This window comes from Antechinus flavipes, chromosome 1 (assembly GCF_016432865.1).
Source record: "Antechinus flavipes isolate AdamAnt ecotype Samford, QLD, Australia chromosome 1, AdamAnt_v2, whole genome shotgun sequence".
Classification (NCBI taxonomy): domain Eukaryota; kingdom Metazoa; phylum Chordata; class Mammalia; order Dasyuromorphia; family Dasyuridae; genus Antechinus; species Antechinus flavipes.
Genome location: NC_067398.1, coordinates 244,227,876 through 244,254,002, shown reverse-complemented (window position 1 = coordinate 244,254,002; position 26,127 = coordinate 244,227,876). Strand labels below are relative to the sequence as shown.

Below are 26,127 nucleotides of genomic sequence, written 5' to 3'. Positions count from 1 at the left end.
GGAGTCAGGAGTCCTGAGGGTTTTATTTTTTTGTTCTTTCATTATTTAACTGTAAACTTGAGCAAGTCCTAAGTCCCCTTCAGGCCTCCATATTCTTCTTGATGTAATAAATAGGTTGAACTAAGTGATCTTAAAAATTCCTTCCAGTTCTATCTAACACTCTATAATTTTAACTGTAATGAGTTGCCTGATACATCTATAATATGGAAAAGCAGGGTTATGACTCTTCTGGAAAGGAAATAGTTGATGTTAACTTGGAAATAGCAGGAGTTTGGAGGCAGAGTGAGAGAGTAGACTTCTGGATTAATTCTTTTACTTCTTCTCCACAGCCTCGGTTCCTGGCTCTGCTCCTGTTCCCATCTCATCATCATCCCTTCCAGTCTCAACCTCACTTCCTGGCTCAAGCTCGTCTCCTCTCTCTAGTCCTATCTTGTCTCCACTCCCCATCCCAGTCTCATCTCCACTTACTGGTCCTGTTTCATCTCCCCTTCCCATTTCAGGTTCCACTTCACTCCCTATTCCAATCTCAGCTCCACTCTCCAACCCTAACTCATCTTCACTCCCTGTCTTAGCTCCGCTTCCTGTTTCAGCGTCAACCCCAGCTTCTACTATCTCTACGCCTGCTTCTTCAGCCCAGGCATCACCAGTAGGAGTTGCCTCATCAGCTCCAACCTTGACACTGGGTCTGAGTACAACTCCTTCACCTGCACCAGTTCAGGGTCCAGTCCACCCTCCAACTCTGGCATCTTCTACAAATGTGCAAAGTACTAACCAGACTGGAGCTCCAGTACCTACACCAGTCGTGGTTCCTGCTTCAGCTTTGGTTTCCTCTGTTGCAACAATGTCAGCCCCAGCTTCAACTCAGGCTCCCATCCTGACTCCATCATCTACAGCACCTCAGGCTCTTACTACTTCACTGACTCCAGGGCCAGTTCCACCAACAGCAATTCTGGCTTCATCTCCACTTCCGTCACCAGTTTCCATTCCAGTCCTGGCTCCATCACCAAGTCCTGCTCCTGTCCTAGTTCCATCACCAACTCCAGTTCCAGTCTTGGCTCCATCATCAGCTCCAGCATCTACCTTAACTTCAACTCCATCCTTGGTGCCAGCCCCAACTCCAGTCCTGGCTCCATCATCAACTCAGACTCTGGTACCAGCTATAGTCCCAACACCTTCTGTAGGCCCACCTTCTACCCAGACTCTGACCCTAGCCCCAGCTTTAGCACCACCCCTTAGCTCTTCTGCTCAGACACTCACTCTGGGTCCAGTGCCCCCTCTAGGTTCATCTCCAGCTCAGACTCTCTCATTGGCTCCAGTGTCTCCCTTGGGTCCAAATTCAGTTCAGACCCTCTCATTGGCACCCACGACACCACTGGGTCCATCTCCAGCTCAGACACTTTCATTAGCTCCTGCAACTCCTCTGGGTCCATCTCCAGCTCAGACACTTGCTTTGGCTCCAACTTCCCCCTTGGGTCCTACTCAGACTCTTTCTCTGGCCCCAGTACCTTCATTGGGTCCAGCTCAGGCACTCTCTCTGGCTCCCACTCCATCTTTGGGTCCATCTCCAGCTCAAACTCTGTCTCTGGCTCCAGCTTCCCCACTGGGATCAGCTCCAACTCATGCACTGACTTTGGCTCCAGCTCAGACACTGAACCTGACCCCAGCCCAAGTTCCAGTGCCCCCTCTGGGCCCAACTCCAAGCCAGACATTGACACTGGCCCCAGCACAGACAATATCTTCAGCCCCTCTACCATCTTCCCTCCTGGCTCCAACTTCAGGCCCAGCTTCCTCACAAGTCACTATGGTTTCTCGGCTGTCAGCTCCCAAGGATGAGCCTGAAACTCTGATGCTTCGTTCAGGCCCCCCTAGCCCTCCCCTTCCGGCTACCTCGTTCTGTGGAGCCCGGCCCCGACGCCAGCCACCTCCACCACCCCGCTCTCCCTTCTATCTGGTAAGTTTTTGATTTCATGGAAGAAGGACTGGTTTGAAATGGGACAGTGGCTTGATTAAACCCCTTAAGGAAAACACAGGGAGAACATCACCTCTTTTATTGAACATGTAAATCAACATCAAGTATTCAGACTTCTTAGAAAGCAATGAGACATTTGAATAGTTTTAGGGAATTTTTGGTGGCTTCATTCCTGGAGATCTTTAAAGGAAATAATGAACAGATCTGTCTTCTGTTTAGTTATTCCCTATGATGAAACTGGAGAGGTATGGTTTAGAGCCTGACCAGCTATAATAGATCACTCACAGGATGTATGATATTGAGTGAATGCTGAAATTTTGTGGAATTCTCATTTTCTACATATCTCAAGTTGAATGGAATCCATAGCCTGGGATGGAAAAGTCCCTGATGGACTCAGACCTTTCTGTAAGACACTTCTTTCCCTTATCCTCCCTCCTCCCTCACTCTGTACCTCTCATTTCAGAGTCACCATATCTCCAAATACTGCCAAGCTGACATTGCCTTTCCCCTTCCAGGCCACCCTGAATCATCTCTTGCCTCTCCTGTTCCTAAAAAATTATGAAAGGAAAATAAATGGGAGGTTTGGGTTTGGCAACTGGCACATCAGTGTTAACGCGGACCCTGAATTTCATTGGCATGCAGACTGCTAGCCTTCTGCTATTATGTCCCTTCTTGCTACTTGTTAGATAACCCCATCTTTTCCCTTTCTGTTTCCCTCTAGCTCTTAAACTAGAAAGCAGAAGAAACAGGGCAGAAACTTGCAATGTTATTTTGACAAAGTCTCTGATTTTCTTTTTTTTCCCCTATCCCATCATTATCCATTCCTTTCTTAATTCTGTTGTCTCTAGATCCTTTTGCCAGGAGAAGTCACATGTTCTGAGTTAAACACTGGAAGAACTGGAAAGGATAACAATTAGAAAGTTAGGTTGAAAGTGGGAAGATAAGAATAGGGGAGAAGGACAGGTAGGTAGCGCAGTGAATAAAGCACTAGCCTTGAATTCAGGAGGATCTGAGTTCAAATGCAGCATCAGGCACTAGACAGTTACAAGCTATGTGACTGGGTAAGTCACTTAACCCTGATTGCCTCCCACCTGCACTCCCACCCCCCAAAAAAGAAAGAAATTGAATAGGGGAGAGACTGGACTGTTCCTTTCCTTCCCATTAAATACAAGTTTTGCCTGAAGATAAGAAATGGGAATGTGATGACCTTAAGATCTTCATCGATCTAAAACCTGGGTAAAGATTCCAAAAGGGTTAAGTTATTTCCTCAGATTTTATAACTTGGTTTTGTGTCTAATTAACTACTTCACTCTATCCTTCCCCTCAGCAAAAACCCCACTTCAGATTTGATTAGCTATTTTTGTATAGAATTCAGTTGATTGAAGGAAGTGTTAGATTCTCTGAGAAAATAATCAGTCCATCCAGGAATATCCTGGAGGCCTGAGTCTTAGCAGGAAATCCTTTTAAAAGTGTCTTTTTCTGGGATATGTCTTGGAGGAGGGATTGTAATTTAGGAAGCATCTTTCTTTTTTTTTTTTTTTAATATTTATTACTTAATAATTTTGACTTCTATGTGTGTTTACCCTGTATTCTAGTGAATTGGTATTCTCACAATAAATTACATTTATTTAGTATATTAGCAATGTCTACTTGTTTAAGATAAGAGTACTTGCCACAAAAGATCAGCAGAGTCTTAAGATCTCAAAGTATTCATTTACTTCTCTTGTGTTTATCCCATCCCCAGGATTCTCTGGAGGAAAAACGGAAGCGACAACGGGCAGAACGCCTAGAACGACTCTTTCAGCTGAGTGAGGCCCATGGAGCACTGGTGCCTGTGTATGGGACTGAAGTGCTAGAATTCTGTTCTTTGCACCAACCCCTTGCTAGCCCAGTTGGACCCTCTGTTCCTGGCCCTAGCCATCCTGCCTTTTGGACTTACACTGAAGCTGCCCACCAGGCTGTGTTGTTTCCCCAGCAGCGTCTTGACCAATTGGCAGAAATCATTGAGAGGTTAGCAAGATTTGATACTGGTATATAGAGGGGGAAAAGTCAGTGATATGAGGTTGAAAAGCTGGTACTATGATTTATATGGATGATGTTCTATGATTTGTAGAGGGCAAAGTAAAGGAGACCTCTGGAAGCTCCAGTTCCCTGTCTCTTCTCCCACAGGTTCATCTTTGTCATGCCTCCTGTGGAGGCTCCTGCCCCATCCCTGCATGCCTGCCACCCACCTCCTTGGCTGGCTCCACGCCAGGCAGCCTTCAAGGAGCATCTGGCTTGTGAACTTTGGCCCCGGGCTCGGCCCTTGCACCGCATTGTCTGCAATATGAGAACCCAGTTCCCTGATCTGCGGCTTATCCAGTATGACTGTGGTAAGTTCACGAAAAGAGGATGAATATGTTAAAAACAAGTCGTGAAACTATTTCCTTTTTTGACAGAATTACTAAAGCCTCCTAGGCAATGTAGGGCATTCTGTGTGACATGGTGTATCTGAATTTCCCATTAGGTGTTTCACTTGTATTATGGACAGGATAAAGAAATATGAGCTAGCTGGATGATAGCTGGATTGATTCATAAGTGATCAAAGAACCCTTAAAATTTTTGAATAAATGATGTCAACGTAGAAGAGTCTTTAGTTGTATACCTTGAGGCCATATTGAATTGAATGAAAGTTTGAATAGAAGGTATGCTTATCATATTTTTAAATGATGCAAAATTGGGAGGTATAGCTGACAGATGGAATGAGTGTGCTAGGTTTCTGAAAGTTGAAGAGAGGGAAAAAAGATTACATTTAATAGTGAACAGTGTCTTTACTTTTTAAAAAAAATATTAATATTTTTCTCTACTTATATTCAAAACCAAATTTTTTTACATTTGATTTTAAAATTTTTGAGCTCTAGATTCTCTCTCTTATTGTGTTTTTGCTTTTAAACAAATCATCCACACATGTATAAGCTTAGGGGATATTGGGCTTAATGACAGTTAATATGAAAAAAATTTGAGGATTTTGAGTCACCCATGAACTCACTATCATTCAGCACTGTTTTGTGGATTTCAGTAAAATTAATGTAATTTTTAAAGGTATAGTGCACAAATCAAGTGAGGTCGTGGTCCAATTGTAAGCTGTATTAGACCACACTAGAAATATTTTGCTGTCTTTTAAGAAGAACTTAGAAAAAGCTGAAACACATGCAGATAATGATCAACCCATTCATATGCAAAATAGTTGAATGAACTGAAAACATTTAGCCTGGAAATGAAAAAAAATGGGTATGTGGTTGTTATTAAATATTTGAAGGGCGTTGATAAGAAATAAGGATCAATTGGTAAAAATAAGGCAATAGATTTCAGCCCATTTAGAAGCAATAACTTTTTTAATAGAGTTGATTAAAAATGGAATGATTTGTTATGTAAGCTCTCTCAGCAAATATATACCAAGATCTGTACTTGTGAAATTTTAAATTGAAATTATTTAACTTAAACACCAGTAAACAAAGAAAAGCAAACTGAAACTACAGTTTATTACATGCAGTTGATTTTTAAAATGCATATTAAATTTAATGTCATAGTAACAAAACTGCCCTGCTTATCTATGTCCCTTTCTGAACTTCTTTCAGTTCCTCATGTATTTTGTTTGTAATGCTGTTTTCTTTTAGAAAAATCATTCTCATTATCCTTTAATTTCTTCCTTTTCCTCTCCCTCACATCTCAGACACACATAAAAAGCCTTTTTTTGTAACCATTTAGTCAGCAAATCAACACATGGTGAGAAATTTTTTGGTCTATAACTTTCTGACAATTCTTATTACATATTCTATACCCTGCTACCTGATGAGCCTTTGGGTAAAGTTAAAATTATTGCTCAGGGAGGGATCAGATTAGCGAAATTCTTGTATAAAAGAAACTGGTAATCTCTGTCTGCCACTCCTGAACAATTCTTGATCACTCTTTGGAGAAACAGTGGCAGAGACGGGGAAGACTATCTCAAAAGCCTTATTTATGACCCAATTCCACTGTATATTTAACCCACAATCTTATTATTGTCTTAGAATATAGGTGTCTTTTACATACCCAGCCCCAACTCCTCACTATGCTCCTGCCCTCATGTTTCCTCAGGAAAGCTGCAGACACTTGCAGTGTTGCTAAGGCGGCTCAAGGCTGGGGCACACCGGGTGCTCATCTTCACCCAGATGACTCGAATGTTGGACGTATTGGAGCAGTTCCTTACCTACCATGGCCACCTCTACCTGCGGCTGGATGGTTCTACCCGTGTTGAACAAAGACAGGTGACCCAGGGGTCCCTGTCATCCTTCATCCCTGAAGTGCCTTGCATCTTCAAAGTCTCCTCTCCAATCCTTGTGATCCTAAAGCCCCTTACATTTCTTAGGTCTTAGTGACCTTTTCCCCTGCCTCCCATCTCCTCCCTTCCTAGACCCTTTGACTCCCAGAAAAGGCAGAATCCTGCCTCCCTGCTACTTGTTTTATGAGCACTTACTTGCTCTACCTCTTGACTGATTCTACACCTTTTCCCCCAGGCTTTGATGGAACGGTTCAATGCAGACAAACGAATCTTCTGCTTCATACTGTCAACACGAAGTGGAGGTGTGGGGGTGAACTTGACTGGAGCAGACACAGTCATCTTCTATGACAGCGATTGGAACCCCACCATGGACGCTCAGGCCCAGGACCGCTGTCACCGCATTGGCCAGACCCGAGATGTGCATATCTACAGGTAATTGTCTCCTGCATACCCACAGTCCACTTTGTGAGCTGCCTCATTCCTGGTTACACAGGCTTCTAACCCTCCTTGGTTCTGTTAAGGAAATAGTTCTCACCCAATCCTCAGGCTTATCAGTGAACGGACCGTGGAGGAGAACATTCTGAAGAAGGCCAATCAGAAGCGAATGCTGGGGGATATGGCTATAGAGGGCGGCAACTTCACCACAGCCTATTTTAAACAGGTATTCATCCAGACATTCTATTCCTGCTGTAATAACCTCCTACATACCTAAACAGTCCCTTTGTACCTTAGAGGCATCAGAGATTAATCTTTCAAGATTCCAGACTCTTTTCTTTTTCCCAACCAGAATGCTCCAGCTGATGGAACCCTAACACATTCCCTACTCTTAGACCCTTCACCTTCATAGACTTATTCATTGATTCTGGTCCTTTTCCCTCTTTGTCATCAACAGCAGACAATTCGTGAGCTATTTGACATGCCCTTGGAAGAGCCAGCTGTCCCTGTCCCACCTGTGCCTTCTGCCCCTGAGGAAGAGGAAGAAGCTGTGGCCAATAAGCAGACCCATATTTTGGAACAGGTGAGAGGCAAGAGCACATAAAGCTGAGTCTGTCTCTGACAAATTTTTAGACATGTCAAAATAAGAGTGATTAGTATCCTCCATGCTTTCTGAACACTATTCTTTTAGTAGTTAAGCATAGATTACATACATCTGTGTATGTATGTGAATACATATTCACATTTGTGAATTCACTTTGTGAATTACTTTAAGCCACCATGCCCTGTCTTTTGGTGAAATTAACGAACTTGACTCATTATAATGCCTTTTGAATTCAAAGAAAAATTGGTATTTTGAATTGTTTGTGCTACAGTTTCTTGTAATTGTATTGCTAGGGTTTTCTGCCTAGCTCAGAAAGAAATGAGTTAGTCCTACCATTATTTTGTTCTAGTTTGCTGGGTTCCTATGGGCCAAGTTTCTGACTCCTTATTTTTTTAAAATACTATATTGGTCATTTTGGAACCCAGGAGGTATTTGGCTGCTTTAGTATTGATTTAGCCTTGATTGATTGATTGATTGATTGATTGTAGTTTTGTTTCAGTTAGTTATGGACTGGGGAGATATGTCAACCTGAACATTTGCTTTTGAATATGGAATTGAAGGGTGGGATAATATTGTTTAATGAAAGATTAAAAAAAAAAAAAGAAAACAAGCATAGGGTTCTTTAAGGACAATTTTCATAACTACATCACTTCCCCCTTTCCACTTTTTAGGCACTATGCAGGGCAGAGGATGAAGAAGATATCCGTGCAGCCACCCAAGCCAAGGCAGAGCAGGTAGCAGAGCTTGCAGAGTTCAATGAGAATGAAGGTTTCCCCACTGGGGAGGGAGAAGAGAGTGGCCGGCCAGGCGCTGAAGATGAAGAGGTATCCCGAGCTGAACAAGAGATTGCTGCCCTTGTGGAACAGGTCAGTCTCACCTTTTTTTCTCTTCCTTCATCTTCCTAGTCTTTACAGCCCTCTTCATCTTTTTTTTCTCTTATTTCCACTCTGCCCTTCCTGACCATTCTTTAATTCAAGTTCTGATCTTTTTCTTTCCTTAGTTTCTCCCCATCCAGACTTGCTAGTTTGTTTTCTGAGTCTACTTCATTTCAGTCCTTCTCATTTGTTTTTATTATTTCTCATTCTTTCCTTCTGCCTTCTTTTACAATAAGGATAGTGACAGAGTACCACATTCTTTTTGTTCTTTGTCTGTCTCTTCCTTTAAGCTAACTCCTATTGAGCGCTATGCCATGAACTTTTTGGAGGCATCACTGGAAGATGTGAGTCGTGAGGAGTTGAAGCAAGCAGAAGTGAGTATCTATCTGGACCTGGCCTAGGTGTACAGATCTTGGAATTGTTACCCCCCTGGCCTTTTCCATACCATCGAACCCCATGTCTCAACTCTTCTTGCCACTTCATTTTTGTTTCTGGCAGGAACAAGTAGAAGCTGCACGAAAAGACCTAGACCAGGCTAAGGAAGAAGTATTTCGTCTACCCCATGAGGAAGAGGTGGGGATAGGAGCTGGGGATGAAACAGCCTGTGGGACTAGTGGAAGCAGCCATCGTCGTAGTAAGAAAGCCAAGGCTCCTGAGCGTCCAGGAACCCGAGTCAGTGAAAGGCTTCGTGGAGCCCGGCCTGAGACCCCAGTGGCAAATACTACTGCTACCCCACCTGCTCATCACACACGTAGTAACTCCTCTGCTCCTCGTCATAGCCGAAGTCCTGCCAACGAGAGAGCCCCACGGGCTACCTCACGGCCCCGACTTGTTTCAGTTCCAGCCCCCGTTTCCACCTTAGCTCCTGCAATCCCACCATTACTTAGTACCTTGCCCGTTTCCACCTCTCCACCAGTCCTCAGCCTACCACCAACCTTGAGACCTGAGGTAGAACCATCAATTCAGTTGGAGCCACTCCCTCAGTCATTGGAGCCTAAGTATGAGGAGGCAATAGTGGCTGGCCCCAAGACCCCTCCACCAACTCCTCCCCCCACAAAAGACTTGTCATCCAATACCACTGAGCTCCCTATACCTGAGGAGAGTCTATTCCCAAGTTTACTTGCCCCAAGCCCAACCCCTAAGACAGAAGCTGTTTCTAATGGCCATGAGCTAGAACCTCCAGAGCATGTTGAGGAGTCCACACCAATACCACCTAGTGATGAAGAGTTAACCTTGACCTTAAGTGAGGACAATGATCTTGGGTCCCCATTTTCTGGAGCCCCTGCAGAGCTTTCCCAGGAGCCACCAGACATTCAGCAGCCAGTGGAAGTTCAAGTTCCATTACCCAGCCCTGAGAAGTTTGAGATTCCTGCTTCATCAGAGGTTACAGGCCCATCAGCTTCTTCTTCAGCTTCCTCTTCACCCGAGAGTCCTTCACCAGCCCGTCCCCCAAGACGTCGCACCAGTGCTGATGTGGAAATCCGGGGACAAGGGACAGGACGGACTGGGCAGCCCCCAGGTCCCAAGGTACTGAGAAAGCTGCCTGGCAGGCTGGTCACTGTGGTAGAAGAAAAGGAGCTTGTACGAAGGCGACGACAGCAGCGTCCATCTTCAACACCGCCAGCAACAGGGACCTCAGAGATTGGGGTCAGCCCTGGAAGCTCTTCAACCCGGAGCAACTCTGAGCCTGAGTCTTCCCCTCCTCTGGGAGGTTCTTGTGATTCTGTGTCCCTTACCACTTTGCCTCCCCAAGCCCGGCGGCCTTTACCTGCTCGCCGCCGAATTGACCTGGGCAGTTCTGGTGGGGACAGCCCAGAGAATGGAGAACAGGGACAGCTAGGTTTACCTGTTATGAAGCGCAAACGTGGCCGACCACCCAAAAACAGATCCCCTGGGGATGCAGGGCGTGAACTACATGAGTTGCTCCAACCTGTACCTAAGGACAAGGCCAATGGGGCTGAGTTAGTGGCATCACCTGTGGAAAAACGAAAGCGGGGGCGGCCCCCTAAGGCACGAGAACCACCTACCCCAGGAACCCTGCCCACTCAGGGAGGTGGTGGCACTGAGAGCCGGACACCGCCACCCCCCTTGCCACCTCCCCCTCCTCTTCCTCTTGTCCCTTCTCCTGTCCCTGCTTGCCCTACAGCTGTCTCACCCTCCCCACCCAAACGGAAACGGGGCCGACCCCCAAAAAACCCACCATCACCCCGACCTAGTCAGCCTCCAGCTTTTGAGCATGACAGTTCCTTGGGTCTTGATGCTGGTGGAGGGGGGAAACAGCAGCAGCAGAAGCCTTCTGTTGAGAGTGAAGGTAGCTCCTCTGATGAGGATGGGGGTCGCCCTCTTACCCGTCTAGCCCGCCTCCGCTTAGAAGCAGAAGGTCCCCGGGTTCGGAAGGCAGAAGGATCTGTGGCAGCCATCCCTAATAGGGATGATACAGAATCGGCAGAAAGTGGCACTGGTGGCACTGATTCAACGTCACCTCCTGTACCACTGCTCCCAGTTCCCCGCTCAACCCGGCTGCGTCCGGGCTCCCTAGTCCCCCCACTGGAGAGTGAGAAGGTGCCCCGAAAACGGGCAGGGACACCAGTCATTGGTGGCCCTGTCTCAGCCAAGAGGAGGTACCCACGACCTCGAAGCCCTTTGGGCGCCGAGGTGTCAACAGAGGAATCGGAGGCTGAGGCCTCAGGCGAAGAGGAAGCAGAGGGTGATGGTGTTCCACGCCGCCGACCTCTGCCCCGACGCCCAGTTGTGGCCACCCCTGGGGACCAACGTGTCCTGCGAAGCAGTGCCCCTATGAATACAGTTGGCCCTTCCCTCAGCCACAGAGGTCGGAAGGCTAAGACGTGACCAGCCCTCCCTCCACTCTGGCTGGCCAGCTCTGCCCCTCCATCCCCACAGCCAGTCCTGACTGTTAAACCACTACTTGAAGTCTGGGGAGAGGCCTTCAGGGGAATATAGGGGGCCTTCCCCCCTCCCCCTACCAAAGTGTGTCTGGGGGAACTGGTTGTCATGGAAACAGGGCTCTCTTTACCCTCCCCACCCCCATCCCTTGGCTGGGCAGTGTTAAGGGTGGCAAGATGGCCACTGTCCCCACTCTCCTATACTTGATTCCCCATCCTGGCTGTCTTTCACAGATCCTCACCCCCAGGGGAGGGGGAGGGACTCCTTTCTCTCTGCGATGAGTTTTTTTTTTTTTTTTTAAAGAAGAAAAAAAAAGAAAAAATAATAAACTTAGTTTCCGTATGAGCATCAGTGTAAGGAGGCTTCTGATTTCCTGGGATTCTGGTGGGTGGGATGGGGCTTGGGCTTAATCTATTTCTTAAATCTTGCCCCAACCATCTGTGGCTGTTATGTGACCTAAAGTGGTTAGAAAATCTTTGTCAACTAACTCTTTAAGGATAACATTTTTCTTTAAAACAAGTCTCTGGGAGCATGATGCCATCCATTCAAATTGTCTCATTTTCCATCTTCTAATTGTTCTTGACTCCAGCCCCTCAAACTCAAATTTGTGCACCTAGGAATGGTTTGCCAAAGGGTCGTTCTCCGCAAAAGACAGGTATAGCCTAGCTTCAACCTCTTGCGTCCCCATCCCTCAGGCTTTCCATCTTCTAGACTCACCTTGCTGCTCAAACAGGTTTTGAGGTGGCCCCATCTCACTCCTCCCCTGTAGCTCCAGCTCTTAGGGTGGGTGGATAGAGCACCATGCCCCACCCCTGGGCTCAGATCCTTGAGTCAGTGAGATGTTTCCACCCAAATCAAATCAAAACCAAGAAGCAGGGAGTTGAAACTGAGGGACCTACTGCCAGGTAAGAATCCTATTTCCCCTGGCTTTATCACAGACCTCTTAGTATCCTTTTTCATTTTCCTATTAACCATAACACTTGTCACCTGTGCTTTAACCCTAAACTGACCTAAGTTCACAATTCTCCCATACACTCATTCCCTTTATTCACATTAGTCCCCCTTTTGCCTTTTTTCCGAATACTTTCTCATCTATTCCCTTTCCATCTCTTCCTCAGTTTCTCCTGGAACCTTCCTCCCTCTTTATCTACCAAGTCTCCCCAAAACAGTGATCAATTTGGACAGTGCTATTAAACCAGTTTATTTCTGGTGGTGGAGAAAAAGGTAAGAAAAAGGAAGTCCTAGGGAAAGAATTTAACCAGTAAACCACCTCATGCATGAGTCATTGCAAAAACTTGTTAAGAAAATTCCTGGTCAGACAACATTCCTGAGAAATGGCCTATGCTACTTGGATATTCTTAAGAGGATTTGAAATCCAGATTTGGGGTTTAGGATCCCATATACCCTGACAGACTGTCTTCTACAGGTAATGGGAGAAGAAGAAATGGCATTGGAAACCTTGGTGAACATAGAGACTGATTCTCCTCAAGCTTCACTTCCTGTTGGCTGCAATAGATACTCGCTCCGATGTCTTGCAGCCACTAGCATCATCTGTGGCTGCTCCTGTTTTGGAATCATGGCTCTTGTGTTTGCTGTCAAGGTGAGGGAATGTGGATTTGTGGGGAAAGGGCAGGAATGAGTTAGGTGGTTGGGTCAAAGGAGTGGAATAAAAGGATGAAATGAAAAATGGTAGGACACACGACAATCTATGATCTGGATCCCAAACTGTGTGTTTTTTAAAGGTCTTTGAGAGCAAATGTATCTCCAGCACTTAAAAGAGTGCTTAGCACACTTGTAAGCATTTAAATGTTTCATTTCGATTAAAAAAAATTTTCCATGGATTTGTTAGGAAAGGATAAAAAACAAAGGAGCGCTTAATGGTAGTATTTCACACACAAAACTAGTGTTTTCATGCTATTAAATTTCTTTTATTAATTATAAAGGGATTAGGTTAAGTATAAATTATGCTTGTTTTACAAGTTAAGGAAACTAGAGATGAGGCATTTCTCGAAAACATTACACATTTAGAATTTTTATGTTTTGAGCGAATTAAATGAAGGATGAGAAAGGAAAGCTGACCTGGGGTCCTGACTTCACAGGCTGAGGAACGACATAAGGCTGGGAAGCCGGAGGAAGCATTGTTCTGGGGGAATCGAGCTAGGCGGCTTGCCCTGGCTAGTATTGCAGTGTGGCTTGGAGTGCTTGTACTGGGACCCCTGCTATTCTGGCTTCTATCATACGCCATTGCCCAAGCAGAGTGATCCTACTGTGACAAACCTGGACAGCATGAAGTTGTCCTGTGGCATCATAGGTGGACCTCACAGCAAGGTCCTTCATCCTGACCAGAAGAACAAGATCCCCCAGATCCTGGAGGATATTTAAGTACCTTTCAAAAAGTGGTTTCCAGAGTCTGCCTTCCCAATATGCAGGCAACAGAGTCATTCAGATGGGACTGATAATAAAAGGTTTGGACTTGCATGGACTCACTCCTGCCCTTGGGACCTTAGCCCATATATGGGGTTGGAGAATAGGCAGCTCTGATTACAATCTTGTAATTAAAAAAAAAAAAAAAAAACCTTTTTCAAGTGAAGATAAAATGTTTCAATATAGTTAGTCTATACTACCTTTTTTCTGTTCTCATAGCTAGCTACTGTTTCTATTTCAGAGGATGGGAAAGAACCACCCAGTGGGGTACCTTTTTTCAGTTCAAAAATGAAGTGACTATTTACAGAATCTTTCTCATATGACTTGCACCTCTTGACTTTACAAATCTTTATTCACACACACAAATACACCATAAAAAAAAAAAAAAAGCATTATCATAAGTAACATGTTCGAAGTCTTACAGCTGGGACTCTAGTCCCCCATCCCTCAGATCTTTGCAAGATGCTATACAAACCTGCATTGTATTTGCTAAGAAATGGTTGAGTGAAATCTTTTCTGGTATCAGATCTTTTATCATTGCCCCAAACTACTAGACCTTGCAGCAGCAGTTTAGGGAGGGAAAAAACTGGTGCATAATGAAGAGGGTCCGGGGTGAGGATTAGCTTTTTTTTCCCATTGGTTGCAGATGGAGGCAATTTAAGAGACTTTCCGGAAGAAGTTTGGATTCGAAATGCGGAACAATGATAAAAGTGGGTCCTAATTCCTCCACTTAAGTAGACTGACCAGGTTGCCAATCTTTTATCGATAGGATTAGCTTTAGGTCTATGGGCCAAGTTAAACCATGCCTCTGGGCATGAATAATCGGACAGCGAGTGACCTAGGATGGGGCACGTGACCATGGTTCTAGGTAACAAGTGCCACTGCACTCCTCCATCCCGCTCATAGAGACCCCACTTCAGAAAGAACAGTCTATATCCACTTAATGAACTCCACCACTTCCGGGGTTCCTTCCCAGGGTTCCCGAGTCAAATGTGCCCGCCCATCTGTCTGCCTTTGCTGCACGCCGATTGGAGAAAGTAGTCCTTTTTCCCATCCGAGAAGGGCAAGATCCACCTCTCCTCTTTTCCTCCGGGTCTAGGGTCAGCTTCCTACTGGCTAGCCTTCTCAGGTCCCAGACCACAAGATTGACGTACTGGGGAAGGAGGAGGAGTGGAAGCGAGGGAGCGGTGTGTCTGATTGGTCGAAGGGCTCGGCCTGAAAAAGATGGGGGCGGAGTCTGAGGCCTCGGCCTCCAGTTGTTGGGAGACTGACTTGAAGCAGCGAGCCCAGAATCCTAGAGTGAGCGACCTCGCGGAGACCCCGAACCTCCTAGGGCATCCCCCCAACCCCCTCCCCTTCTGCCGGGTGGGTGAGACCGAGCGAGACCCCACGCCCTTAACCCTCCCCGCCCCCCCCCGCCTTCCCAGTGCGCCTGCGTGCCAACGGTCCCACTTTTCCTCCCCGCTACCGCGGTTCCCCCCTTTTCCCCTTCCCTCTGCACCTTCCCGACCCCCCCCATCCCTCCTCCCCCTCTTCCCTTCCCCCCTAACCCTTCCCTCGGCTTCAGACTTCTCTTTAGGGTGTCTCCCTCAATCTCAATTCCTCAGTGTCTTCCTTCTTTTCCCCCTCCCCCTCCCCCTCCCCTTCCCCTTCCCCTTCCCTTAAGATCCTGGCTCCTCAGCCGCTCGCTCGGCGCTTCAGGGACTCCCGATGCGTGTCCCCCCCGTCTCAGCCCCGGAGCTCGGGCTGGTGGATCTCACTGCCCTCCTTCCCCTCCCTTGCCGCCCTCCCCTCCGCGTCCTCGCAGGCTCCACAGTCTTTCAAGATGACGCTGGACGTGGGGCCGGAGGATGAGCTCCCCGACTGGGCTGCAGCCAAGGAGTTCTATCAGAAGTACGACCCCAAGGATGTCATTGGCAGGTAGGGCCTCCCCTTCCTGCGAAGGGGTTGGGGGGGCTTGTTTTCACCGGCGTCTGGCAGACCAAAAAGACTTTAGAGATCATCAGCCCGTACCACACAGACCTGAAGGAAGTGACTGGCCAAAGGCTTCCCTGTGCTGTCAGACCTGGGCTGGAGTAAAGATACCCAGACAACATTGGATTTGCTTCTTAAACTCACCTGGGAATAAACGAAAGTGCTCTCGGAGATGTTACTTCATTTGAGAGGAAAGACTGTGTCCCTGTGCACAGAAAGAGTTTGGAGACCTGAATTTCAGGCTTTGGCTTTGACACTGACTCGTGTGTATGTGACCTCGACTAGTCCCATCATCTCACTAGGCCCCGGCTTCCTCGTTTAAAAGTTAGGGAATTCTGTCCTGCTTACTTGTTTCTATTTGGGACCAAGTACCGTGTTACAGGAAACTTGTTAAAGGCTGTTAAACCTGGAAAAAAAATGCTTCAGAGAGAGTCTTAAAGGCTGTTAAACCTGGAAAAAAAATGCTTCAGAGAGAGTCCTAGCATCTTTAAATTTAGAGCCAGAATGAAACCACTTCTCTTTCTTTTACAGATAAAGTAACCAAGGTCTAGGGACATAATAGCTATTGTCATATAGAAGAGGGATTTTATGTAGGATTGTAGATTTATAGCAAAAAAGGTCATCTAGTCCAGCTGCTTTATTCTGTAGAGCAAAGACCTGAGGCCCAAAGAGGTGAAAGTGTCTTTCTGAGATCACCGGAGGAAGTGATAGAGATAGGATTTGAACAGACTTCTTATTCTGCTTGGTTCCAGAAAATACCTAAAAACCATGGGTAGAAAAGTTGCACATAAAGCACATTTATGTTTAAAATAAAACATTTGAAATTATTAGAGCTATATAGACATGGAAGAGCCTGTTGCCTCCTGATTGAAAGAGATCTTTATGCACAAGTTTAGCAACTGCCCAGACCATTCATTCAGCCAGGGATAATTGTCATGATACTTAGTTGTGTAAGTGTACTTTGGATAAGTGATCTCTGAGGTCTTTTAAAATTTAAAGTCTTATTTTGCTAGTATTTGTTTCACATTCCTTTCACTTCCTGATATATCCCTCTTCTCCATTCAAGCAATTTCTTGTAACAAAGAATATAAATAGGAAAAGAATGTTTGACAAAACTAAACCAACAAATCATCCAAGTCTCACATTCTATACATTGCCCTCTCTGTGCAAATTAGTGAGAAGGTATACTTTGCCCTCAATTTTGGGGGTCCAATTTTGGTCATATTTCACAGCATTGTTTCAAGTTGTTGGTGTTTATATTTTTATATAAACACCCCCCCCCAGCCCCCGTTCTGTTTACTTTGAATTGGTTTGTCTGAATCTTCTTATGCTTCTCTATATTCATGTCAATTATTTCTTACAAAGTATCAATAATTTATTACATGCATATACCACTACTTGTTTAGTTATGTTTAGTCATTTCCTATCAATTGGCATCTATTTTGGTTTTGATTCTTTGCCACTACAAAAAATGCTGCTATAAATATATGTGGGACCTGATCATTGAGATACTGTGATTGTATTTGGGAAATTGTTTTACAAGAAGCTATTGAGGCAGCTAGGTGGATCAGTGGATAAAGCACTGGCCCTGATGTTAGGAGGACCTCTGTTCAGAGACAGCCTCAAGGGCTAACCAAGCAGTGTGACCTTGGGTAAATTGCTGAATCCCAATTGCCTTCCCTTCTCCCCCCAAAAAAGTATCTAAATGTTATAAAGATATGAAGTCTTACTTGATGCTCTCAATGACGACAGGTTATTATTGTTCCCATGTGAAGTCAAAGAGAAACACAGGCATCATTGTTAAGTGGGAACAGCATTGGACATGTATTCAGGAGAGACTTTCAGTTTGAATTTTGACATTGCCACTTAATAGACGTAATGACCCTCAAATCATTTAATCTCTCTGATCCTTAGCTTTTTCACTTCTACATGGAGATTTTTTATACTCTTTACCTCAAAGGGATGTTGTGAGACAAGTGTTTACAAACCTTAAATCATTATAAATGTAAAGAAAGAGAATGCCTCCGTATAACCTTGGGTTTTAGTATGTTAGTGGCAAAGCTGACTCCTAATCTTTATATTCTTTTAATCAACAAATCCTTCTTGAATTATCTTATAGATGAGATCTGTATAACTAGGCAGCTGAAAAAAAGAGGGGATAAGAGATATAGTGTGATGGGGAGAGGCCATAAAGTAATCTGAATCAAAAAATAAAGTCCAAAGGAGGTTACCAGGGGTTGGAGGCATGTATGAGTTGTAGGCAGGGAGAAGAAAGGTTCATGGCCATACTCTTTGATCCAGCAATACCACTACTAGGTCTGAACCCCAAAGAAATCATTTAAAAAGGGAAAAGGATCTACATACACAAAAAATGACAGCTTTTTGTGGTGACAAATTACTGGAAATTGAGGGCATCCCCATCAATTGGGGAATGGCTGATTGAACAAGCTATGGCATATGACTGTGATGGAATATAGTTGCATTATAAGAAATGAGCAGATGGATTTAGAAAACTTGGATTTACATGAACCAATTCTGAGTAAAGTGAGTAGAACCAGGAGAACATTCTACACAATAGCAACATTGTGAGATCAACTATGATAGACTTAGCTTCTCTTCAGCAATGCTATGATAAAAGACAATTCCAAAAGACCCATGATGGGAAATGCTATCCAGAGAAAGAACTATGGAATCTGAATGTTGATTGAAGCATATTATTTTCACTTTTGTGTGTGTGTCTTTTTCCTTTTTGTTCTGATTCTTTCACAGCATGATTAATGTTAAATATGATTGCACTTATTATCTATATCACATTGCTTGCTGTCTTAGGTAAGGGGAAGAAGAGGAAAAATAAATTCAAAATCTTATGAAAGTGAATGTTGAAAATTATCTTTACATTAATTGGGGGGAGGGACAAGATTCAGCCCTCTCACCATCCCTTTTTGTTCCTCCCCCTTCCCTCAACCAGGGGCATAAGTTCTGTGGTCAGGCGATGTGTTCACCGAGCTACTGGCCAGGAGTTTGCAGTGAAGATCATGGAGGTTACCGCTGAAAGGTTGAGTCCTGATCAACTGGAGGAGGTGCGAGAAGCAACTCGAAGAGAAACCCAGATCCTGCGCCAGGTTGCTGGCCACCCCCACATCAGTGAGGCTATACCTCCTTTCTTTGATAACCCAACTACCCTGACCAGTCCCTATCATTGTCCCTCCAAAGATTCTCCTTACTATCCCAACATTGCCTATTCATCCCCTTCAGGCTTTGTGCCATCATGAATTCAGAAGCTGTTGGACCCCATAACTCTCCATTTTACCTTTTCCCTTCTGTATAATAGCCCCCATATCTCCACCTAATAAAAAAGCACCCTTAATGTGTCTACTCCTTTCCATTTCTATGTCTTTTCTTCTCTTTTTCCTTCTTTCCTCAGTCACTCTCATCGATTCCTATGAGTCTTCTAGCTTCATGTTCCTGGTGTTTGACCTGTGAGTATCTCCCTGCCCGCATTTGAAAATTTTCTGTAGCCTTCTGTCTGACCCATTTCCCTAACTTCACTATTCTATAGGTGTGAAAACCTGCTCCCCGCATCTTTAGTTCTTTTTCTTTGGCTATGGACCCTGTATTCCCAGTTTTCCCTCCCTTTTCCTTTTGTGCTTCTTAGTAAGAACGACTAATCAACTCAAGGTAAATATACTTAAGAAGGCATTGAAAAAGATAAATCACTGAGCTAAAATAAATCCTAGAATAATATTTTAAATACTTCAATGGTATCCTGTGTGACTGCTTAAGTGATGGACATCCATTCCTCTAGGGTTTTGACAATCTATAAGTAGGAGACCCTGTTTGACCAACCTGAGTGATTGCCTCAGTTTTTTAAACTTAGATTTGTCAGTCTTAGAATGAATTGTAGGCCTTTTAGCTTCTTCCAGGAGAAGAGACTGTAAGGGGCTATTTCTTTTTTGTTTTTGTATACTAGTATGGTGATGACCTTGCACATCAGTGGAAATTTAATAAGTATTGTTTAATTGAACTAAATTTAAAGAAGACAATGGTTGGATTCCCCTTAGCTTCTCCATCGAGATGTATCATATCATTGACCTTTCATCTTTTAGGATGCGGAAAGGAGAGTTATTTGACTACCTCACAGAAAAGGTTGCTCTCACAGAGAAGGAGGCCAGGTAAAAAAGGAGACCCAGGGGATGAAAACCAAAGGGAAGAAAAGGGCAATGACTTTGGTATCCAGGGAATGAGGGAATTAAAAGAAGAAAGACTTTCTGGGTGGCCTGGAAAAAAGGAGGGGATAGGGAAAGAACTGCTAGATTTGAAAGTTGCTGGCTCTGGGGGTTGCAGAGAATTAGGCTCTTCCTTGTCTAGGGCTATCATGAGGTCTCTGCTGGAGGCTGTGAGTTTTCTACATGCCAACAACATCGTGCACCGTGACTTGAAGCCTGAGAATATTCTCCTAGATGACAATTTGAAGATTCGACTTTCTGATTTTGGTTTTTCCTGCCATGTGGAACCTGGAGAGAAACTTCGTGGTAAGAGGAATCAGTCATCCTGAGCAACTGAATCTTGGTTGAGAAGGGGACTAAAGACCTGATAAAGGTAGTGACTTAAAAGGAGAAGTCATTAAGGATGTGTAGAAGTCTGTGTTCAGAGAATTCATTCTAGGAAGGTTGAGAAAATGATCTTTGTGAGATAACTTTAGAAAGTTAAGTCACAGCTTGTCAAAGAAGTACTGAACAAAAGATGGAATCTCAGTTAACTGGAATCCAGCAATAAGTAGAAAGTTCCAGTTAGACTGTGAGCCAGTCAATTTCGGGGTAAAATAGACAATTCACTTATAAATAGGCTAATCACAATTTATTCATAGCACAGTCTTAAAGATTATATGATTTGGAGCCATCACAGATTCTAATTTCTTTTGTCTACAATATTGGAAAGATACTGACTTTTTAGCAAGTACTTCTCTGAGGCTCTACTAGGTCTCTTACTAAAAGAGTATTAGTTCTTCTGAATTAGTGTTTTAGAAGGATTTTCAGTAACAAGATTTAAAACAAGGAGTTTTTATTAAGCTAAAAAAGTGAGTTATTATACTGCATTCCCCAAACATTCCAGTTTTAATATTAGGGATTTATACATGCTAGGATTCCTTAAGATACTGAGAATTTGGAATTGTGTTGGTAACTAGGGAAACGTTCACAGAGGAAATAAGTTTAGAAAAAGGTGTGATTTAATGGCTTGGCAGAGAGAAGAGAGTAGAATATTCCAAGAAAAAATGTTTTGAAGGTTAGAAATGAGCAAATCATGTGTGGAATTATAAACAGATTTGGTTGACTGAAGTAGTAGAGGTGTATTGGATGAATAAGGAAAGAAGGTTAGAGAAGGCCTTGATATTTATCTAAGTCAAAGAAATTGTGGATTTAATCAAATATGTGATCAAGCTGGTGTTTTCAGTAGGAGAACGATAAAAGGAAAATATATGACACTCCACCCAATAGCTATAAATATAATGAATTGGAGGAGAGGGAACAGCCTAGAGGTAGGGAAACTAGCTAGAAGTTGTTTTAATAATCAAAGCTCCAGGGGCCAGCATTAGGATATTTGTAGTATCCATAACATATATTCCTTATCTGTCCAGATTTGTGTGGGACCCCAGGATACTTAGCCCCAGAGATTCTGAAGTGCTCTATGGATGAAACCCACCCTGGCTATGGCAAGGAAGTTGATATGTGAGTCCCTAGTTACTTGTTTGTTGTTCTATCTATCTTTCATTTCATTCCCTGATCACAAACCTGATGATCTTCCCTCCTCAGCTGGGCCTGTGGGGTGATCCTGTTCACACTCCTGGCTGGCTCTCCCCCATTCTGGCACAGACGCCAGATTCTGATGCTACGATTGATCATGGAGGGCCGTTACCAGTTCAGGTCACCAGAATGGGATGACCGATCAGCAACTGTCAAAGATCTGGTGAGTAGATCAAAGTCTCAAAATGGGGTGAGTTACAGTAATAGTCCAGGAATCAGGGGAAGAAGTTTCTCATGGACCCTGCCCTCTCTCAGATCTCAAGGCTGCTCCGGGTGAATCCTGAGGAAAGACTGACTGCAGAGCAGGCCCTGCAGCATCCCTTCTTCCAACGCTGTGAGGGTAGCCAGGCCTGGAGCCTTTCTCCCATCCAGCGATTTAGGGTAAGGAACAAAGAGAAAATATTACAAGACAAAATATCTTAGGAAAACAAAATCTACTACCACCACATCTAACTTTTCCCTTAGACCTAGGTGATAGAGATGATATTGTCTCCCTGGGACCCAACTATTCTTCATATACGTATTAGTTTGTTTGTGTACATTCAGTATGTCCATGATCTTGTTTCTCTTGTTTCTTTTTCCTCTTAGGTAGCAGTATGGACAGTGTTGGCTGCAGGTCGAGTAGCCCTGAGTACTCGTCGGGTAAGGCCCTTGAGCAAGGGAGCTCTATTAGGAGACCCATATGGGCTTCGACCAGTGAGGCAACTCATTGACAGTTGTGCTTTCCGCCTCTATGGACACTGGGTAAAGAAGGGTGAGCAACAGAATAGGGCTGCCCTCTTCCAACACCAGCCTCCTAGCCCATACCTGGGCTATAATCCAGACGAGGAGGGAGATCCAACCAACACTGATGATGAATCTATTGTTGCATAGTTAAGACCTCCATCCTGGGGCCCCCAGAAGTCTGTTTTCTTAGCCCAAGAGCTTTGGGAAGTTCATGTTTCCCAATCTGAGGGCTACAGTCAACTCGGTCACCGTGGACTCTGGCCGAATGCATTCTTCCCTTCTCTTTGTGCTCTCTGATGATGATGCTACTGTAAAGGGGGTCAGCTCTATGCCCCCATCCCTGTTGCTCAGGACTACAGGACAGGACTTGAACAGAAGAAAAAGGGACCAGTTGAGAATGATATTCACATCTTTGCTGTTGCTGTCCATTTTTCATGTGAAATAAATCATCCTGCACACTGGGGAACAAGCTGTCTCTCAAGGTGGAGTGAGAAGATGCTCAGAAGGGGACCTGGGGGAAGGGACAGGGTACTTCTGGCCCAGGCTTTTATTTGGGTAAATAGCCCTGGGGTGACTTGGCTTTGCTTTTGCTCTTGGAGGTCAAGGTAGGAGTCTCAAGGGCAACCAGCCTGCTATTGAGCTGCTCCTCGCCAGCCTTCAGCCGTGCCTCTACCATCTGCCTGAGTTGCCCCAGCTCCTTGGTAAGCTGGGCTGAGATGAAATCTCGGAGTATATCGCCCGGACCTGGGATTGTTGAAAAAGCAATTCAAACTTGAGCTGAAGGAATCTTTTTCATAAGAGAACCTCAGTCCCAAATTATAAGGAAAGGGGATTCATAGAGTGTCACAGTGTCATGTCAGGGAGTGTCCTGGGAAGTAGGAAATAATGGACTCAGTTTAGTCCTTAAGGAACTCCCTTTGACTAGAAGGAAATGGAAGAAATTTTTTTTCCCTATAGGGTAAGAAAGAACAGCTTCCCAGGGAAGACTTGGGGAAACAAGTGCCCCTTGATTTCTTACTTGGCTCTTGATCAGTTTTTATTTCTGGTGCTGGTTCTTCTGGAGCAGGTGTTTCATCTACCTCTTCTTCCTCTTGGACTGAAAGATGGAAGGCAGTGGAGCCATGAGCCTTAGAGCATCACTTCCCAACCCTTTCTCAGGCCCACTTTAATCTCTACCCTTCTTACCATCTGCTGAGGGCTTTACTTCAGGCAGACCTACATAACGCAAAGACAAGTCTAACCGCACCTGGGTGAGCAGAGGGAGAGAAGAATGACAATGTTAAGACAGGAAAATGGGGGAAGGAATAGACTAGGAGATTTATATTCTATGGGACCAGTACCTGAGGGGTGAAGACATACTTGTAGAGCTTAAAATGACGGAAATAAGTGTTGATGATATAATCTGACAGGCTCAGCAGCTGTTCTTCTCCAAATAGGTCAATGCTGAAGGGGGGACGCTGTGAGAAAGGGTAAGAATATATAGCTTGGTTCTTTTTTCTTACAGAACCTTCAGAGCAGAGAAAGGGAGAAAGTACTGTAGCTTTGGCCTCCTAGGACTTGAGGTAGTAAAGGAAGGAAATATAGGAAATTCTGCTGGACACAGCATTGGATGGGGATAAATTCTTCAGAGTTCTCATTTTCTTTATGGTGGAACTGACCCTGACTCCATGGCAGAAGAGGAGGCTGGTGAAGAATCGGAAACAGTCTTCCACGTTGCCCAAGGGGGTTGCTGTGGAAAAGGGAAGATGAGTGACAGTAATAACTCCCTCAACCATATGGAAAGAAAGGAATGAAATTACCTAGATCTAGGAATGGGAATTGAGTCCCTAACTGTAGTGGTATAGAGAACTCTAGGATGAAATATTCTTGCTCCCATCCGATGCAGGATGGCAGTACCTCTGCAACTTCTAAAAGAGTTACCTAGAACACTGAAAAGTTAAACTTAATGACTTGCTCACTATCACACAGCCAGTATGTATCAGAGGTAACACTTGAATCCATGGCTTCCTGTTTCCGAGACGATTTCTATTCACTACTATCTGTCATGGTCATCTGAAATAAGTAATTTCCTTTCCCTGGGCCTGTTTGCTCCTCTACAAAAGATTAAAATAAAACTCTTGAGGTCCCTCCCAATATTCTGCTGTTAACCTTCCTTTTGACTGCATGTTCTGTACAAATCAAATTAATAAGCTTTAAGTGCCTTCTATGTGCCAGGCACCAGCTAATTGTTGGGCATACAAAGGCAAAAAAGTCTACCCATCCTCAAAAGCTCACACCCTAATGGAGATAACATGCAAATTAAAAAAAAAAAAAATGGCTACAAGATAAATTAGCTATGTAGCTTCTGGGTTCATTTATGAACTGAGAAGCTCAGCCTCACCATTACCACTAGTTGCAAAGCCAGTGCCAAGAGAGCTCATCACCCTTGTCCTTAGCCTTTCCTACCTCATTTCCTCCATAACCACCCCCCCCACTACCCTCCTTTCTCAGGCTGGATCTGAAAAATCCCTGCAGAGCCCTTCTCCCTGGGGCTCAACATTACCACTCACCAATACAGGCCTTGTGGAGGTCCTGAAGCAGAGCACAAGCAGCGGAGGTCTGTTCCCGAGAGAAGTGCTGTTGCCGGCAGAAGATCAAGGTGTGGCAAAACATATCCAGAATCACTGCCTCCTTGGGGCTCCTGTCTTTCCTCCCCAAGCCTAGCAGTTCTGCCAGCAACCTTGGAGTGGATTAAGGTGAGGGTAGAGAGCAAACAGTTCAGGAGTAAAAGATCCTTTTGAGTCACCCCATCCTGGATTCCTAGGAAGGTCTCTTTCCTCCTGCTGTGAGCTCCCTCCCTCCTTGTTTTCCTCATCCAAAGAAACATTATTGGGGTGGGGGGGAAGGAGGTAATCTATTCGAACCCTCTTATTCACTTAGCCCGTACTCCTGCATCTCTTCCAAGGTGGTGGTTTTTTCCAGCAGGTCCATGGAATGCACATCCAGGTATTTCCTGCCATTTGGGGGGTAGGGTGGAGGGGGGAGAGAAAAAACGGGAGGTAATTGGAGGAGTCCACCATGGCAACTGGATTGAGAGTCAAGAGACCTGAATTCTAGTCTTAGTTTTTATCAGCTTTCTGCTTGACTCTCTCAAGGCCTGTTTCCTTATCTGTAAAATGAAGCAGTTTTGACTAGGTGAATCCTAAAATCCTTTTCCTGCTGTATGATTGAGACATTCCCCCCATTCAACGCCCTTAACCAGATCTCTCTCCCAGCCCCACCCGGCGTCCCCAGCTCACCATAAGTAGATCCGGGGCTGAGGAAGTGGCGGCTGTGGAGAAAGAGGGCTGTGTGACAATACTGTTAGGTTAGTGGGAGCCCCAGGAATCTCTGCGCACGAGCATTCTAAAGGAAAATCCGAAGGGGTGAAGGAGGCGAAGCTGCCCGAAGCTCTGAGTTAGACAGTTCCCGGCGTAGGAACATTTAAGGAGTCACCAGCCAGGCACTCCCCACCCCATTCCCAGGGATGCAGCGAAAATGTCTCAAAGATAAGAATCCGGGTTTCTGCAGTTCTTCGCAGAAAAGCTCGGGGATAAAGTCTTGCAAAAGATTGGCCAGCCCCAGAGAAAACACTAAGGGGTCGGAAATCCTAAAAACCGACCGCTCTCCTGAATTACAGGTGTACAGCATAGCTACAGGGAAAGCTAAGGGTAAATCTCCCGGATGAAAATTTGTGAGCAAATGAATGTGCCCCGCCCTCACCGGCAACAGGTTGGCGCCTGGCTCCTCCTCTTTGCTTTCTCCAGGTTCCGACTCTGACTCTAGATTTGATTCTTTCTCCATCCCTAAATTCAGTTCTGCTTCCTGGTTCAGGCCAAGGGCCGCGTCCAGCAGCTTCTCAGAGTTTGACCTCAGGCCCAATCCCAGTCTAGAGTTTATTCCAGAAACTCCACTAGATTTTCTCCGTTCCATCGTGTCACCTGCGGCTGCCGCCGTCCCAGCCTCTGCTGTTCCTCCGCCTTGTATGCCTTCAGGCCTAGGCTATGGCTCAGAGCATCGAGGACCTGCCCCCTGTGGTACACGTTAGCCAATCAGGACCAAGAAATAGTCTGGTTCTGCCAATCCGTGAGAAGCGT

General features: G+C 45.0%; 4 protein-coding genes across 11 annotated transcripts in view; 3 read left to right on the top strand and 1 right to left on the bottom strand.

The window, feature by feature from the left end:
* Nucleotides 1–11,432, top strand: part of SRCAP (Snf2 related CREBBP activator protein) — a 30,830-nt gene extending 19,398 nt beyond the window's left edge. For all 6 annotated transcript variants that reach the window (XM_051998997.1, XM_051999005.1, XM_051998961.1 and 3 more), the window contains 10 exons: nucleotides 330–1,951; nucleotides 3,714–3,979; nucleotides 4,139–4,341; nucleotides 6,086–6,255; nucleotides 6,505–6,701; nucleotides 6,816–6,930; nucleotides 7,162–7,287; nucleotides 7,980–8,174; nucleotides 8,474–8,557; nucleotides 8,682–11,432. In XM_051998997.1, the coding sequence (XP_051854957.1) occupies nucleotides 330–1,951; nucleotides 3,714–3,979; nucleotides 4,139–4,341; nucleotides 6,086–6,255; nucleotides 6,505–6,701; nucleotides 6,816–6,930; nucleotides 7,162–7,287; nucleotides 7,980–8,174; nucleotides 8,474–8,557; nucleotides 8,682–11,033 (5,330 nt within the window). In that variant the 3' untranslated portion in view covers nucleotides 11,034–11,432. The remainder of the gene's footprint in view (nucleotides 1–329; nucleotides 1,952–3,713; nucleotides 3,980–4,138; nucleotides 4,342–6,085; nucleotides 6,256–6,504; nucleotides 6,702–6,815; nucleotides 6,931–7,161; nucleotides 7,288–7,979; nucleotides 8,175–8,473; nucleotides 8,558–8,681) is intronic.
* Nucleotides 11,433–11,522: 90 nt separating this feature from the next.
* Nucleotides 11,523–13,696, top strand: TMEM265 (transmembrane protein 265). 2 transcript variants are annotated; one of them, XM_051999081.1, is made up of 3 exons: nucleotides 11,523–12,311; nucleotides 12,514–12,687; nucleotides 13,187–13,696. In XM_051999081.1, exons 2-3 carry the CDS (start codon nucleotides 12,517–12,519, stop codon nucleotides 13,346–13,348), a joined length of 333 nt encoding a protein of 110 aa, XP_051855041.1. In that variant the 5' UTR covers nucleotides 11,523–12,311; nucleotides 12,514–12,516; the 3' UTR covers nucleotides 13,349–13,696. The 2 variants fall into 2 exon arrangements, with proteins under 2 accessions (XP_051855041.1, XP_051855030.1); XM_051999070.1 differs by having other exon boundaries at nucleotides 11,523–12,687.
* A 1,000-nt stretch (nucleotides 13,697–14,696) lies between these two features.
* Nucleotides 14,697–22,481, top strand: PHKG2 (phosphorylase kinase catalytic subunit gamma 2). Of its 2 annotated transcripts, none has more exons than XM_051999038.1 (10): nucleotides 14,697–14,810; nucleotides 15,319–15,431; nucleotides 18,454–18,629; nucleotides 18,910–18,964; nucleotides 19,592–19,657; nucleotides 19,854–20,017; nucleotides 21,121–21,211; nucleotides 21,296–21,449; nucleotides 21,542–21,667; nucleotides 21,875–22,481. In XM_051999038.1, exons 1-10 carry the CDS (start codon nucleotides 14,736–14,738, stop codon nucleotides 22,157–22,159), a joined length of 1,305 nt encoding a protein of 434 aa, XP_051854998.1. In that variant the 5' UTR covers nucleotides 14,697–14,735; the 3' UTR covers nucleotides 22,160–22,481. The 2 variants fall into 2 exon arrangements, with proteins under 2 accessions (XP_051854998.1, XP_051854990.1); XM_051999030.1 differs by having other exon boundaries at nucleotides 14,760–14,876.
* On the bottom strand, nucleotides 22,408–26,059 carry CFAP119 (cilia and flagella associated protein 119). The gene is made up of 9 exons (XM_051999054.1): nucleotides 25,754–26,059; nucleotides 25,291–25,322; nucleotides 24,939–25,004; nucleotides 24,562–24,731; nucleotides 23,671–23,741; nucleotides 23,353–23,469; nucleotides 23,198–23,258; nucleotides 23,031–23,108; nucleotides 22,408–22,756 (listed from the first exon to the last, which is right to left on the bottom strand). Exons 1-9 carry the CDS (start codon nucleotides 25,961–25,963, stop codon nucleotides 22,560–22,562), a joined length of 1,002 nt encoding a protein of 333 aa, XP_051855014.1. The 5' UTR covers nucleotides 25,964–26,059; the 3' UTR covers nucleotides 22,408–22,559.
* Nucleotides 26,060–26,127: the final 68 nt, after the last annotated feature.

Excerpts from the sequence above, each read along its gene's own strand:
- TMEM265 (XM_051999081.1), top strand. The coding sequence starts at position 12,517 with ATGGGAGAAGAAGAAATGGCATTGGAAACCTTGGTGAACATAGAGACT. Across the intron at positions 12,688-13,186 it reads CTCTTGTGTTTGCTGTCAAG|GCTGAGGAACGACATAAGGC; the intron begins GTGAGGGAATGT and ends CTGACTTCACAG.
- PHKG2 (XM_051999038.1), top strand. The coding sequence starts at position 14,736 with ATGGGGGCGGAGTCTGAGGCCTCGGCCTCCAGTTGTTGGGAGACTGAC. Across the intron at positions 20,018-21,120 it reads ACCTGGAGAGAAACTTCGTG|ATTTGTGTGGGACCCCAGGA; the intron begins GTAAGAGGAATC and ends TTATCTGTCCAG. Across the intron at positions 21,668-21,874 it reads CTCCCATCCAGCGATTTAGG|GTAGCAGTATGGACAGTGTT; the intron begins GTAAGGAACAAA and ends TTTTCCTCTTAG.
- CFAP119 (XM_051999054.1), bottom strand. The coding sequence starts at position 25,963 with ATGGAACGGAGAAAATCTAGTGGAGTTTCTGGAATAAACTCTAGACTG. Across the intron at positions 23,742-24,561 it reads CCTCCACAAGGCCTGTATTG|CAACCCCCTTGGGCAACGTG; the intron begins GTGAGTGGTAAT and ends CCTTTTCCACAG. Across the intron at positions 23,470-23,670 it reads TCTTCTGCCATGGAGTCAGG|CGTCCCCCCTTCAGCATTGA; the intron begins GTCAGTTCCACC and ends CCTTTCTCACAG.